Source organism: Lepus europaeus, chromosome 7, assembly GCF_033115175.1.
Source record: "Lepus europaeus isolate LE1 chromosome 7, mLepTim1.pri, whole genome shotgun sequence".
In the NCBI taxonomy this organism is placed as follows: domain Eukaryota; kingdom Metazoa; phylum Chordata; class Mammalia; order Lagomorpha; family Leporidae; genus Lepus; species Lepus europaeus.
Genome location: NC_084833.1, coordinates 57,991,968 through 58,005,895, shown reverse-complemented (window position 1 = coordinate 58,005,895; position 13,928 = coordinate 57,991,968). Strand labels below are relative to the sequence as shown.

The window sequence follows — 13,928 nt, the reverse complement described above, 5'->3', positions numbered from 1 at the left end:
AAGAATTCAGTACTTCGTGGTTCTTTCTGGGCTTGTTGCCTAAAAGGCTGAAGAGATGGGGAAGTGGGAGGTGCCCTGTGGTCCCTTCGGAACACCTAACATTCTGTGATACTCTTCCTGGGGTGCTGGAGATTCGTTTGCAAACCCCTGGTTTCCACTCAGTTGCTTAGAAAACCACTAGTCCGGACCCATGGAGCTCCAGGTAAGCCTCCCCGTCTTCTCCAGAAGTCATTTATTTATTTGACCTTAGTTCTAATCTGACTGCCTCCGCTTTCTCCAAAACATCACAGCAGTCAAAAGGGGCCTGCGCTTGGAAAATCCTTCCTTTGTTGGCGCATCTTCGCTCCAAACCCCGCACCGGGGAGTCTGGCACCTCGAGGCCCACGGTTTACATCCCGACGAAGCTTTCCAAGTTCGAGGCAGGGTCTGGGTTCTCCGCATCTGACGGGCGTGGTCAGGTTTACAGCCTTCGCGCCAAGCACCCGAGACCGCGTCTCGGACACACGCGGCATAGGGGCGGGAGTGCTTGGCTGGCTTCAGGGCGCAGGGCCGGGGTGGCGCGCACCCGCTCGTACGCTCCGAGCCTGGGCGCGGCCGCTCTCCGCGCTAGGGTCGGAGCCCAGTCCCGTGCTCCGCCAGGAGCCGGCGAGCGCCCCCCGCTCCCGGGCTGGCGCCGGAGCGGAGCGGCCCAGATCCCACCCGGCGGCGCGCACCCCCGAGCCGGCCCCGCCCCTCGGCGGCCGCGAGTGGCGGGCGGAGCGCGCGGGGCTGTGCGGCGCCGCCTCTCCTGAGAGCCGGGGGAGGGACAGAGGGGCCGGGCGGGAGAGAGAGAAAGCCCGACCGACCGGCTGGCGAAGAGCTGCATGCAACCGGTGGGAGGCCGGGCGGGCTGGGGCTGGGGCTGGGGCTCCCGCCGCTTCTTGGCTGGTTCCCGGCGGCGAGCGCGGACGGCCCGGAGGTAGCGGCTCTGACCTGGCAGGCGGAGGGCTGTCTCCCGCGCCCGCCTGCCCGGCGCGGTCCGAGGATGCGGGGGGGCGATGCCCGGGGCCAGGGACGCGCTCTGTCACCAGGCGCTGCAGCTGCTGGCCGAGCTCTGTGCCCGTGGGGCCCTGGAGCACGACAGTTGCCAGGATTTCATCTACCACCTGCGGGACCGTGCCAGACCCCGGCTTCGCGACCCAGGTGAGTGCCTGCCGCGACGGAAGGGCCCTGGGCTGGCACTTGGGGCCGCACCGGGGCCTGAGGCAGGAGAGCGACACGGACTGGGAGAGGGCGGGGGGCAGTCAGCGAGCAGACGATAGAACCAGAACCAGCGCGCCTTGGCCTGATGCTGGAACCGGGCGGGGACCCGGGCAGAGACTGCTGCGGGAGGCCGAGTCTGGGTGAGCTGGGGCTGGGCTGGAGGGACCACGCCCGCCACCTGCGCTCCCGTCACCCGGGCTCTTGGGGGCGGCTCCTGGGCGCCAAGCTACGCGCTCCACTCCCTGGGCTCTTGGCTTTGAGCAAGGAGAGGCCGCCACGGCCTCCCGAGCGCGCAGAGTCGGGGAACGAGGCCGGAGGAAACTCTGGCAAGTTGGGAGTTGGGGACGCCCCCGTCTGTGGCCGAATCCCACCAGGCGCTGTTCGTCCTTGCTCCTCCCCGGCGTCTAGTTCCTTTCCTTGGTCTGGGGTGAAAAGGGCAGGAGGAGACCTGCCCTGAGGTCGGGGACAGGGAGCCACGGGTCCTAGGCAGCCGGGCCTGAAGATGTGCTCTGTTGGCCTCAAGGAGCGGAGGCGGCCTGAGCCTGGGCGTCCGTCTCGACCAGCGGCCGCAGCCCAGGTCAAGGCTTGTGCACCTGCAGTTATCCCTGGTGAAAGTTATGGAGCTCCTAACTTTGGAAAGTTCATTTATTTTGGCATTGGACCAATTAAGGTTGCAGAAGGGCGTTGTAGTGGAGCCATTGCTTTCCCCTTGGGCCCTGCTTCTCCCAGGCCTTCTCATCCCTTACTGGTTAGTGGAAGAAGACAGACTCCTTTCACATGTGAGCTCGAAATGCTTCTCACCTGGAGAATTGCTTTTCTCGAGTGTTCTCCCAGCCTAAGTACTTTTAGAGGAAGCATATTGTGGATGGGCTGTTACAGAAGGGATGAGAAAATGGCCTTTCCCTTGATATTCCTGTAAGCTGTCACTGTGCAAAGTATCCGGCTACAATTTACCTCATTTTATCCAGTCTATTACATAAAAAATCCACTTACCCAAGGGACAAGTTGGAGAATTATTTGATTCATAAAGAAATTCACACTGAGTCTGACTTAAATAGCGTGCCCTTGAGAGTTTATTCAAAATAGGTGTGTTTGGTGAGGTCATCTGTTGAAAGTTTAAATCAGATTTTCCTTATTCTGAGGCTTCTCCCTCCTGTTGAAGAAGAAAGATTGCTCCCCGTTGCGTGTGGTTGTGCTAATGAAGCTTATGAAACGGCCACTAATGTGTTCTTTCAAAGTGAAGAAGTTAAGAAACACTGATGCGGGGCTTTCCTTGGAGGTCTCCCGTCCAGCCTGTGTGTGGACCCCAGGAGGGAATTGGGGCTCCTCCTCGTACAAACAGAAGATGTGGGGGAGCTGTGTCCTGAAGCAGCAGCAATGAGCCCATTCTTTGCTGGGCTTCCCGCAAAGCCAGTGTTGGAGCTGAAGCACCTCGCTTGCTTGCCTGAGACCCTGCCAGAGGTGCTCCTTGGTGTCCTGTGTGACCTCTGGTCTTTGGCTTGATCAGAAATGATGGATGAGGACTAGCCCTGAATTGCATGATTCGCAACTCTGCATCCTTTGAGCCCGTTTTCTGCCTCTGCCCCCTTTTAACCCAGGGTGTGAACTCAGGTTCTCGGCCCCTGCCCTGGGCAACCCTTGAGGGAGAGACACGAAGCAGGCCACTGGGAGAGGAAATCTGAGAAATAGCTGTAGAGGAGACTCTGCCTAGCTGCTCCGTAAGCTCCCAAAAGCAGCACTGTGTGTATGTGTTTTCCAAACTAGGGCACAGGGTTCTGAGGTAGCCGCAGGCCCCTCTGGCCCTTTGGTTTGTGTGGGAAAGTAGCCTGCTCCTGAGATGGGCGTGGAGGACTGCACAGTACAAGGTGAGAGGAAAAGAGGCTGAAGATGACCTCCAAAGCGCACCCTCCCCTGCAGGCCACTTCAGCTCAAGCCAGATAGCCTTCATTTTCCTCCTCTCTGCCCTGCTCACATTCACTCTTGCATCAAGTGCATTTATCTCCATTCCTCGGGAGCTGTTTGTCCAAGCCAGGGGCGACTTTCTGAGCCCTGAAAGCTCAGTGGCTGGAGATGCTGCAGCACACAACACTATGTGAATGGAATCTCTGCTGTTGTGTGGTGCAAACCAGAACAACCATGTGCAGCAGGTCTGGGGCATGGCTCCCAGAGAGAGTGGCCTGGGATTGGCTGACATCCTTTTCTGTGAAGGAATCCACCTGAATGGCACATGGCAGCTCTCTGTCCGTTCTCCATCCAGGGCCACCCAGTGGTAGCCAGGTTTTCTCAAGATCCATTAAGGGCTTTGGTTATCAAAGGAGAAAAGCAGATAAAATTCCCTGTGGACAGCAGAACTGTCACTACCTCTAGGATGTTGGCTCATTTTTTCAAGAGTAAGGTAAGGCTGGATCACAGATCAATGGATCTGATCCACCAAAAGGGTTATTATTTGCCTAGGTGATTGTAGTTCCCTGAAGGAGAATGTAGCACCAGTCCTCTGTTAACAGAGGACTTCAGGAAGTACAGTTTTTCAGAGTGAGCCCAAGTTGCAACTGGAACTGGAATGCCAGTCTGTCATCCATACTAACTTGTGGAAAGTAAACTGCTGATCTTTAAACTGTGTGCGAGCTCTCTTGTCCATAGAGAGCAATTAGAGTGCTCTGTTGAGTGTCTTCATGTTGTTTCATGTGTGGCAGGTACACTTGCAGATCACAGAGAATAGCCTTTTAAGCAGAGGAGAGCCTAAGTGTGAAGGTGCTAAGGTCAGAGCACCATTGATATGACTCAAGACCCTGACGTAAGGGGTTGCTGGACACAAGTGAAAATGATGGAGAGTGGCAAGGAATACACAGTCAAGGATGCAGAAGGAAGATCATGTAGGGTCTTGTAAACCATTATAAGGACTTTGATTTTTCCTGTGAACAAGATACAAAACCATTAGAAGGTATTGAGCCCCAAAATGGCAACACTCCGAATGCTGTGTTGAGAAAATACTGTAGAAGAGAAAAGATGAAGACAGAAACCTGATAGGAAGCTATTTCAAGAATCCAGAAAGGAGCGATTGTGGCTTCAACTAGGATCGTTGTAATGGAGGTGGTGAGAAGTAATTGGTTTATAGGCAGAATTTGAAGGTACATCCACTCATTTTTATTGATGAAAGGGGCATGGAGTATTAGGGAAGATGAGTTAAGGATGATTGCAAGGTTTTTTGACCTCAGCAATCCATTTACTGAGCAGAGCAAGGTTTCAGGAAGAGGAGTGGAGTAGGGAGGGATACCAGTTTGGTTTTTCACTTTTTGTACGTGTTAAATGTATGGTAGCTTGTTAGCCAAAATGTCTTGAGCAGTGACTTAAGATATAATATATTTTATAATATATTTTTTTAACACTTAAGAGGGAGGAAGAGTGAGAGAGACAGATCCCTCCATCTGGTAGTCCATTCCCTAAAGTCTGCAACAGCCAGAGCTGGGAGGTAGAAATGCAACCCAGGTCTCCTACGTGGGTGAGAGTTGAGCCATCACTGCTGCCTCTTAAGGTGCACATTAACAGGAAGCTGGGATTAGGAACAGAGCTGCTACTCAATCCTAGGCACTCTGATATGGAGTGCAGGGATCCCACCCAGAGTCTGAACCCCAGGTCCAACATCCACTCTTGAATATCTCCTTTAACTCCTCTTTTGTAATTGGATACTTAACTATCAAGAGAGCTAATTGGTTATAGAACAGCACTTATTTGGGGAAGGTTTTTCCTTTGTGGGGAATTAAAAGCTCTCTTAAACTTCTCCTCATGGATCTTGATTATACTTTTTACAGTCAAAAAGAATTACTCTTATCCCTTGTTTACATTATATACCCTTGGCTATTAGGAGATAACTTCTCTGGACCCACTATTTCCAGCTGAAAAAGAAGGGATGATTGGATCATAGAACTTCTAGGTTTTAAACATGTTTTATCATTTTCCTTGTAGGCCTTTTCTTCTGTGGGGTGCCGAGTGTGTCTGTGCTAGGCACTGTATGTAGGTCATTTCACTTAGTCCTCTTAACAGCCTTCTAAGACCAGCAGCAGCAGCAGCCTCAGAGAGGTTGTTAGACATGCAGATTCTCAGGCTCGCCCCAGACCTACCGCATGTGAGTCTGCAAATTCCAAATCTTGGGTGAGGCATAGGCGCATTAACGTTTGAGAAACATGGCTAAAAGTAATGGATATATATGAGTAGACTGTCTGAACTGCAGCGAACTAGCCCAAGGCCATAGATTCCATTTGAAGAAAAAAGAAAAGAATTGGGTCTAAGTCAAAGTAGCTTGTTAGGCAGTTATACCACATGTATTAAGAATTGAGGAGTTATTGTCAATAAACATTTCCTAGGTATTTTTCATAAGAGCCACCCTTAGACCTACTTTCTCTATTCTGTGCTTGTGTAATAGATTCAATCCCCAAGTAGGTTAAAATCTCTAGTTATAAGATTCTGCTTGGTGTTTTGGCTATGAATTCTGTAATCCAGGATAGAAATTTCTACGCTCATGTTCCAACTTTATATTCTGCAGATATTTCTGCATGCTCTCAGTGTCTGCACCCAGGGCTAGAAAATGTTCACCATTTCAGGGTGTAAAGCGAACCTTAGGACTCATCTTCAGTGATGCCTCTCTTCAAGTTAAAATTACTGCAGTCAAGTATAGCTTTCTCTGGACCAGTGGTTTTTCCTTTTGGCTGCCCAATGGAAATACTAGAGAACTCTAACAAGCAAACAAAATGAAACAAACCAAAAGCTCTCAATGACCGGGCTGTATTCTGGACTGATTACATCATAATTTCTGGGTGAAGGGCTTGTATCAGGGTGTTTTTAAGTTCATCAGTTGATTATAGTTTGCAGCTAGGTGGAAGACCACTTTCTCCCCCCCCCCTTTCTCTCTCTTTCTCTCCCTTTCTCTCTCTCTCCCTCCCTCCCCTCTCCTCTCTCTCCCTCCCTCCCTCCCTCTTTCCTCTTCCCTCCGTCTTTCTCCCTCTCACCCCTTTTACAGTGAATTCCCTCATGCAAGCTCTTGAATTCTACAGCAGTAGCACAGTGGTGTGTTCAGAAGAGGCAGCTGTTTTTTATTCTGGAGTTGGTTCAAAGCCAGGTAGAGTTCCAATGTATGAAAGGCTTCCAGTTCTACCTCAGGAGAATCAAGACGCTCATTTCAGACAACATTAACTTCAGGTGGTCCTTCTGATCTAGAAGCCCTGCATCTTTTTATTTTGATCAAAAGTCACATAGGGAAGACAACTTTCAAGGCCATCAGGTAAAGGACAAATCTACCTAATCTTGCTCAGCTCACATTTCTTTCTTGCAAAATCAGGAAAGGTGGTAATAAGAACCGGGAACCTGTTACCCCTTGTACAGTTAGTAGACATATCAACTGATTCCTAACTTTCTTTTTTTCTTTTCTTTCTTTCTTTCTTTTTTTGACAGGCAGTTAGACAGTGAGAGAGAGAGACAGAGAGAAAGGTCTTCCTTTTTCCATTGGTTCACTCCCCAAATGGCTGCTACAGCCCGCGTGCTGCACCGATCCAAAGCCAGGAGCCAGGTGCTTCCTCCTGGTCTCCCATGCGGGTGCAGGGCCCAAGCACTTGGGCCATCCTCCACCGCCTTCCCGGGCCACACCAGAGAGCTGGACTGGAAGAGGAGCCACTGGGATAGATCCAGCACCCCGACCTGGACTAGAACCCAGGGTGCCAGCGCCGCAGGCGGAGGATTAGCCAAGTGTGCCACGGTGCTGGCCTCCTAACTTTCTTTGGACAATATCATCCCAAGGATTTATTTTAAGAACTCTGAGGGCCGGCGCTGTGGCTCACTTGGTTAATCCTCTGCCTGAAGTGCCAGCATCCCATATGGGTGCCGGGTTCTAGTCCCAGTTGCTCTTTTTCCATTCCAGCTCTCTGCTGTGGCCCGGGGAGGGGGCAGTGGAGGATGGCCCAAGTGCTTGGGCTCCTGCACCCGCATGGGAGACCAGGAGGAAGCATCTGGCTCCTGACTTCGGATCAAGGCAGCACACTGGCCATGGAAGCCATTTGGGGGTGAACCAACAGAAGGAAGACCTTTCTCTCTGTCTCTCACTGTCTAACTCTATCTGTCAAATAAAAAGAGCTCTGAAAATATTATGGATCCTCCCAATTTTCAGGAAAGAAAAAAAAATCAAGAAAACCTTGTCCAAATAGTATTTCATTGAAAGGCTAGAATGTGATACCTTTGTTAATGTCACCTTGTATTGAATTATAATGAAATTACTTATTAAAAGATGTGCATGTAAAATAATAATTATGGTTGCTAAGGAAAATTCCAAAGTAACCATCAGGATTAAATATTTTAGTCAATTCAAATTTTCTAAGACAGTCAAAGAGAATCACTTTTTTTATTAACAAGATTTTACTTTTGTTTTTCTCATGTGTAACTGAAAGACGTGGAGAGCCATTACAAGAAATTAATGGAGAGGAAAAACGAAGGCTATACCTTGGATAGTAACAAGCTGCATGCTTATTTTAATGAAAGGTAAAGAATTATAATACAAGAACACTTCACCTGCTAGTTCACTCCCTAGATGGCTGCAGTGGTCAGGGCTGGGCCAGGCAGAAGGCAGGAGCTAAGAACTTCAATCAGGTCTCCCACGCGGGTGCAGCGGCCCAAAGGGCTATCTTCATTGCTTTCCCAAGCACATTAGCAGGCAGCTGAGTTGAAAGTGGAGGAGCTGGGACTCAAACCTCCACCCATGTGGAATGCTAGTGCTACAGGCAGTGGCAGCGGCCCTCCACCACTACTTCTGATCCAGCTTCATACTGGTGTGCGCCCTGGGAGGCAGATGATGATGGCTATAATGGTTAGGTTCCTGCCACCACGTGGAAGACCCAGATGGAGCTCCTGGATCCTGGCCCCAGCCTAGCCCAGCCCCAGCAATTGTGGGCATTTCAGGAGGTATCCAGCGGGTAGAAAATCTGTCTCTCTTTCGAGAATCACTCTTAAAACACTGGATTTTTGTGAATAGATATTGGCATGATTATGCAAAATGGGATTAATTTTTAAAAATTAATGTTAATTGCAATCAGGAAATAGAGTCTTCTAAGGAATGAGTGGCATATTGGATGCACAATATGTGAAGAACTAATTTGCATTTACTTCAGTGACATTTTAGGGCTTCTTCATAAATATTTTATTTAAGCAAGTGTGTTTTCATCTCTGTGGGATTCCTCTACATGGACCAGTGAGTGGTTTAGTCATGAGGCAATTATCAGGAGGGAAAAACAAAAGCAAAGTGTGGTAAAGGCATCACAAGCAGCCCTGTGGCCAGCTGCCTCTTCCAAAACAAACAATCAAAATCACAAACTTTGATGTGGGCTAAACTCTCAGGGAACACTTAAGCTGACACCTCTGGGGAAATCACCCTGAAATTCCCTATTATGTATGGAGCATAGGCATTGCTTTCGCTGATAAAGCACACTGGCACTTTTGTATTTGTGTGTGCATGTGCAATTTCCCATATGGTTGGTTTACAAAAAATTCATAATCCCTTCTTAACTGACTGGAGGGAACTAACAAGTTCAGAGGGTAAAGCAAAGAGAGAAAGGGGAGGAGCTTAGTGAGGCATAAGTGGGAGAGCAGTCATACTATTCAAAGAGTGAGTCTGGAGTATGTGATGCCACTTTCTGAGTGAAACCACTCTTTGAGCTGGGGAGAAGTTTTCACTGTGCTAATTGATCCTCTTGGCAGCCGTAAATGTGCATCACATTTCCTTTCAAGGGAAGGGTTTTGTTTGGTTGGCTCTAGTATTGGCTTTAGACCAAAGCAAACCCTAAAGACTAGGCTTTGCAGAGCTCCTTGAAATATTCATATGTCCTTGTGCATGTATTTTATCACACACAAACTTTTATATCAACATTGACAGAAGTGCACCTGAAAGAAAAATCACCCAGGAAGTCAAGATGACAATGTACAATAAGCAAGAGCTTTGGTGTCAGAATCTGATCCTGCAATTACTAGCTTAATGACCTTGAGCCAAATAGTTCATTCTTCATTTCCTTCACCAGTAAAATGGGAGTGCAAGGTTGCTACATCATAGGGCTCAAGTAAATGCTCATAAGTGGATCTTACCATTGGAAGTATCATCTGCCCACATTTCCTTTCAGTCATGGCCCAAAGGCTTACAGTAAAGTGAATTACAGGATAGTATCTGGGATACTAGTATCCAGATAAAATAAAGGAAGTCCATTTGATTTGAATTTCAAATAATCTGTGGATAGTATTGCCTGGGTTTTGCTTATATGAAATAATGATTTTTTTGTTTACCTGAAAATCAAGTTATACTGGGAATCCTGTATTTTTGTATGCCAAAAACTGGCAACCTACACTAGTATCTTTCTCACACTATATATAGTGTAAGAATAGTAGGAGCCAGTGGTGTGGCTCAGCGGGTTAAAGCCCTGGCCTGAAGTGCTGGCATCCCATATGGTGCCAGTTCTAGTCCCGGCTGCTCCTCTTCCAATCCAGCTCTCTGCTATGGCCTGGGAAAGCAGTGGAAGATGACCCAAGTGCTTGGGCCCCTGCATCCATGTGGGAGACCTGGAAGAGGCTCCTGGGTCCTCACTTCGGATTAGCTCAGCTCTGGCCCTTGCGGCCATCTGGGGAGTGAACCAGTGGATGGAAGACCTCTTTCTCTAACTCTGTCTTTCAAATAAATAAAATCGTTTAAAGAAAAAGAATAGTAAACAATAAATAGTAGCCATTGTTACTATTATTTTAACATGATTGACAGTCATTGTGAAATTATTGTAATGACTATATTCAGAAGTAAAGATTAATTAATTAATTAATTAGAAAGAGAAAGACCTTCCACCTGCTAGTTCACTTCCCAAATGGCCACAATAGCCTGGGCTGGGCCAGGCTGATGCTAGGAGCCAGAAACTCCATCCTGGTCTCCCACATGAGTGGCAGGGGTCTAAGCATTTGGGCCATATGCTGCTTTTACAGGCATATTAGCAGGTAGCTAGATCAGAAGTACAGCAGCAAGAACTCCAATCGGCATTCACATATGTGATGCTGACATTGCATACAGCAGCTTAATCCACTGAGCCACACTGCTGGCCCCTTAATTATTTTTAGTGGGGCAAGACTAGTATTAATTTTTCATTAGAATAAATCATATCTTACATCTCCTTTTACATTCTTGCTTTTTGGAAAAATTTTAATGGTGCATGGTCAGTAATGAGTGCAAATTGCTTTCCAGTTCTGTGCCAGCAAACCCTTCTACATGTTAACAGTAAATTCACTAATATTAGATGGTGTAATGTGAAAAAAGGTTTCTAATTCAACAGGATTTAAGTAACTAACAGGTTCCTGTTTCAATTTATATTTTTTGTTGTTGGGAGAACTGAACTTTTTAATAGATTTTTTTCAGTTTTCATTATTTAATGCCCATTATTCATGAAATTTCATGTAACACAGACATTCACAAAGAAGTAAATGTGATTGCCAGTCTTCAAGTAATTTATAATTTGCAAATACATGATATATAGAACACTAGAAATTATGCTAAAACTTTTTAAACCAAATGCCAAATATGAATACCAGATGAATTCCACAATTGAAGAACAGAGTAGTACATCAAGAAAGACACAATCCTGCAGAATAGGAGGAAAAGGGAAATAGTCTTAAAACAAGAGAGCTTGGAAAAGGTATTAAAATGATGGACTAGGGCCGGTGCTGCAGCTCACTAGGCTAATCCTCCACCTGCAGCACTGGCACCCCGGGTTCTAGTCCCAGTTGGGGCGCCGGATTCTGTCCTGGTTGCTCCTCTTCTAGTCCAGCTCTCTGCTGTGGCCCAGGAGTGCAGTGGAGGATGGCCCAAGTGCTTGGGCCCTGCACCCGAATGGGAGACCAGGAGAAGCACCTGGCTCCTGGCTTCAGATCGGTGCGGCACGCGGGCCATAGCAAGTAAACCAACAGAAGGAACACCTTTCTCTCTCTCTCTCTCTCTCTCTCTCTCTCTCTCTCTCTCTCTCTGTCTAACTCTGCCTATCAAAAAAAAAAGGACTATACTAGAGAAGCATTTTTTGTTTTGTTTTTTCAATTTGGAGGCAGACGGAGCTCCTATCTTTTAGTTCACTCCCTAAATACCCACAATGACCACAGCTGGGTCAGGCTGAAGCTGGGAGCTGGGAATGCATTGGGTGGCAGGAACCCAACTCATTGAGCCATCACCACTGCCTTCTGGTGTCTGCAGTAACAGGAAGCTGCGGTCAGTAACAACGGCCAGGTATTCAGCCTGGGCACTCAGATGTGGGACACAGGCATCCTTTTTTTTTTTTAAGATTTATTTTATTTATTTGAAAGAGTTACAGAGAGAGGAGACAGGGGGAGAGAGGAAGAGAGAGAGAGAGGTCATCCATCTGCTGGTTCACTCCCCAAATGGCCACAGCTAGGCCAATCTGAAGCCAGGAGTCAGGAGCTTCCTCCAGGTCTCCCACAAGAGTGCAGGGCCCCAAAGACTTGGGCCATCCTTCACTGCTTTCCCAGGCGCATCAGCAAGGAGCTGGATTGGAAGTGGAACAGCTGGGGCTTGAACCAGAATCAGTATGGGATGCCAGCATTGAAGGCCAGGGCTTTAATCTGCTGTGCTGCAGCACCTGCCCCAGAACTTAGGCACCTTAACCAACATTTTAATCACTAAGTAAACACCTGCCCCAAGAAGGCATTTTAAGTGGATAACATCGGATAAAATAGCATGGAGTTAGGCATGGTGAGATCACTTTGGCATAGGCAGAAGCCTTATATAGGAACATAGTCTAAATCAGAGTATTTTATATCTACTTATAATTCCTCTCATGTAAAATTTCTGTTTATTCTCTACCATGTACCAATATATTTTTTTGATTATCTTAACGTTTTTCTTAATTTGCATTAGTTAGGATGTAGGTATTCTATTAAGCTAGTATATGGAAGGAGGACTATATGGTGAATGAACCCAGGTTGTATGTCTATAATCAGTCTGTTATACTAGACAGCCACTTAATGTTCAAGGGGACTTAAGTAAATGGATAATCATTGTAACATTCTTTTCCAATGCAAAGTATTCTCTTAGTTTATCTGGGATATGAAAAAATATTGTTCTATAACTTTACTCCTGCCTTTTTTGTTTTCTTTCCCACCCTGTTCCACACAGCCCTATCCTGGACTCACATGTCCTTTACTCTATCCACAGTGATCTGGTCAATCTTTTCTAATTATAATTAAATTAAATTCAAGGAAATAGTCACTGAGTGCCTCCTAAGTGCCATGTACTAGATTAAGCATCAGCAATTCAGAGATACATTAGACATGCTTACCGCCCCTATGGAATTGAGATAAAACAATAATTGCAATTAATAAAGCTGGGAAGAAAGATATGTACTGGATACAGTGCAGGAAGAGGAGCAAAGTAATTATCTGACTTGAGTGGATCTGCAGTCTTTCCAGAGAAGCCTCTCCTTGGGTGGAGCAGCTTGCCTGGAACTTGTGGGTAGGAAGGGCATTCTAGGAGTTGACAAAGGTGAGAAGACAGGAGAGAATGGCACCTTGATAATAGGAACTCATGTGTGGAGGATGTTGAAAGGTGAATCTGCTCTGGTAAACACTGGTCAGATCATGGAAGTCTTTGAATGCCATTGTCAAAGTTCTGTTGAGGACTGGGCTGGAGCACTGTGACACAGAAATTTTGAAAATAAATACAGCATACTTCAGTGAGCCCAATAGATCCATTCTCAGAAAAGTACAACAGCACATTTCAGGAGGAGGAAATTCTGTGGGTGCAGCGTCTCAAATCTTCCTGGGAAGTGGACTTCAGCTGGAGACAGTTATGTTCTTCCTAAGTTAAGGTCCTGGCATGTTGGCGTCACTAATTGGAAGAATACCTATTTAGGTCTATCGTCATGTTAGCCTGAAACTCAAGTGCGATTTCCCCAGAATGTTGTAAAAACCGCCTTTAGCAAATGAAGTCAGCTGGTTCAAACATCTGGGTTCCAGACATAATTTCTGACTATGCCAAAAGTGACATCTTGCTTCCTTGCATGGTTATTTAATAATGAAAAAACAATGTGTTCAGTTGAGTTGCAGTTGTCCAGTCTGTGGATGTTCACAGTCTGTTTTCTCTGATGTTAGGGGGCCCAGAAGGAAGTAAGCATGGTAGGCCTGCAAAAGGGCCCACCAAGCTAGACTGTGGAGATAAGCTAGACTTATTCCGTGTGGGGGGGTGCCAGGTAACAGGCACAGTTCTTTAAAATAAAGGAATCGAATGCCCTTGGGTGAGTCACACATTGTGTACCTTGTGCACTCCTTGTAGGAGTACCTTCCCCACCGTATACACATGCACTTTGCTTATCACGTTTATAGGACCTCCCTGGCTACTGACGATGTTTTCGTTTGAATCAGTTATAGCACTGCAGAACACTGAAGGGCTTTGAGTTGAAAATTGAGGTGATCAGATTTACCTTTTAATCAGGTAATTCTGGAGCCTGGGTTGAGGTAGACTGTAGAGGTTATAATGGGGGCTGTCATTCATTTACTCATTCTCTGTTTATTGAGCATTTCCTGTGTGCCTGTAACTTAGATGCAGTCATGAATTGTGTAACCACAGGGATACCTTCTGAGAAATGCATGGCTAGGCATGGCTAGGCAATTTTGTTGCTGCA

The 13,928-nt window shown here is 47.0% G+C and overlaps 1 protein-coding gene across 1 annotated transcript in view; it reads left to right on the top strand.

Annotated features, from left to right (window-relative positions):
* Window positions 1–1,033: 1,033 nt before the first annotated feature.
* SYT9 (synaptotagmin 9) overlaps window positions 1,034–13,928 on the top strand; it is a 220,544-nt gene continuing 207,649 nt past the window's right edge. Inside the window, exon 1 of the mRNA XM_062196570.1 lies at window positions 1,034–1,182. Coding sequence (XP_062052554.1) covers window positions 1,038–1,182 — 145 coding nt within the window. The 5' untranslated portion in view covers window positions 1,034–1,037. The remainder of the gene's footprint in view (window positions 1,183–13,928) is intronic.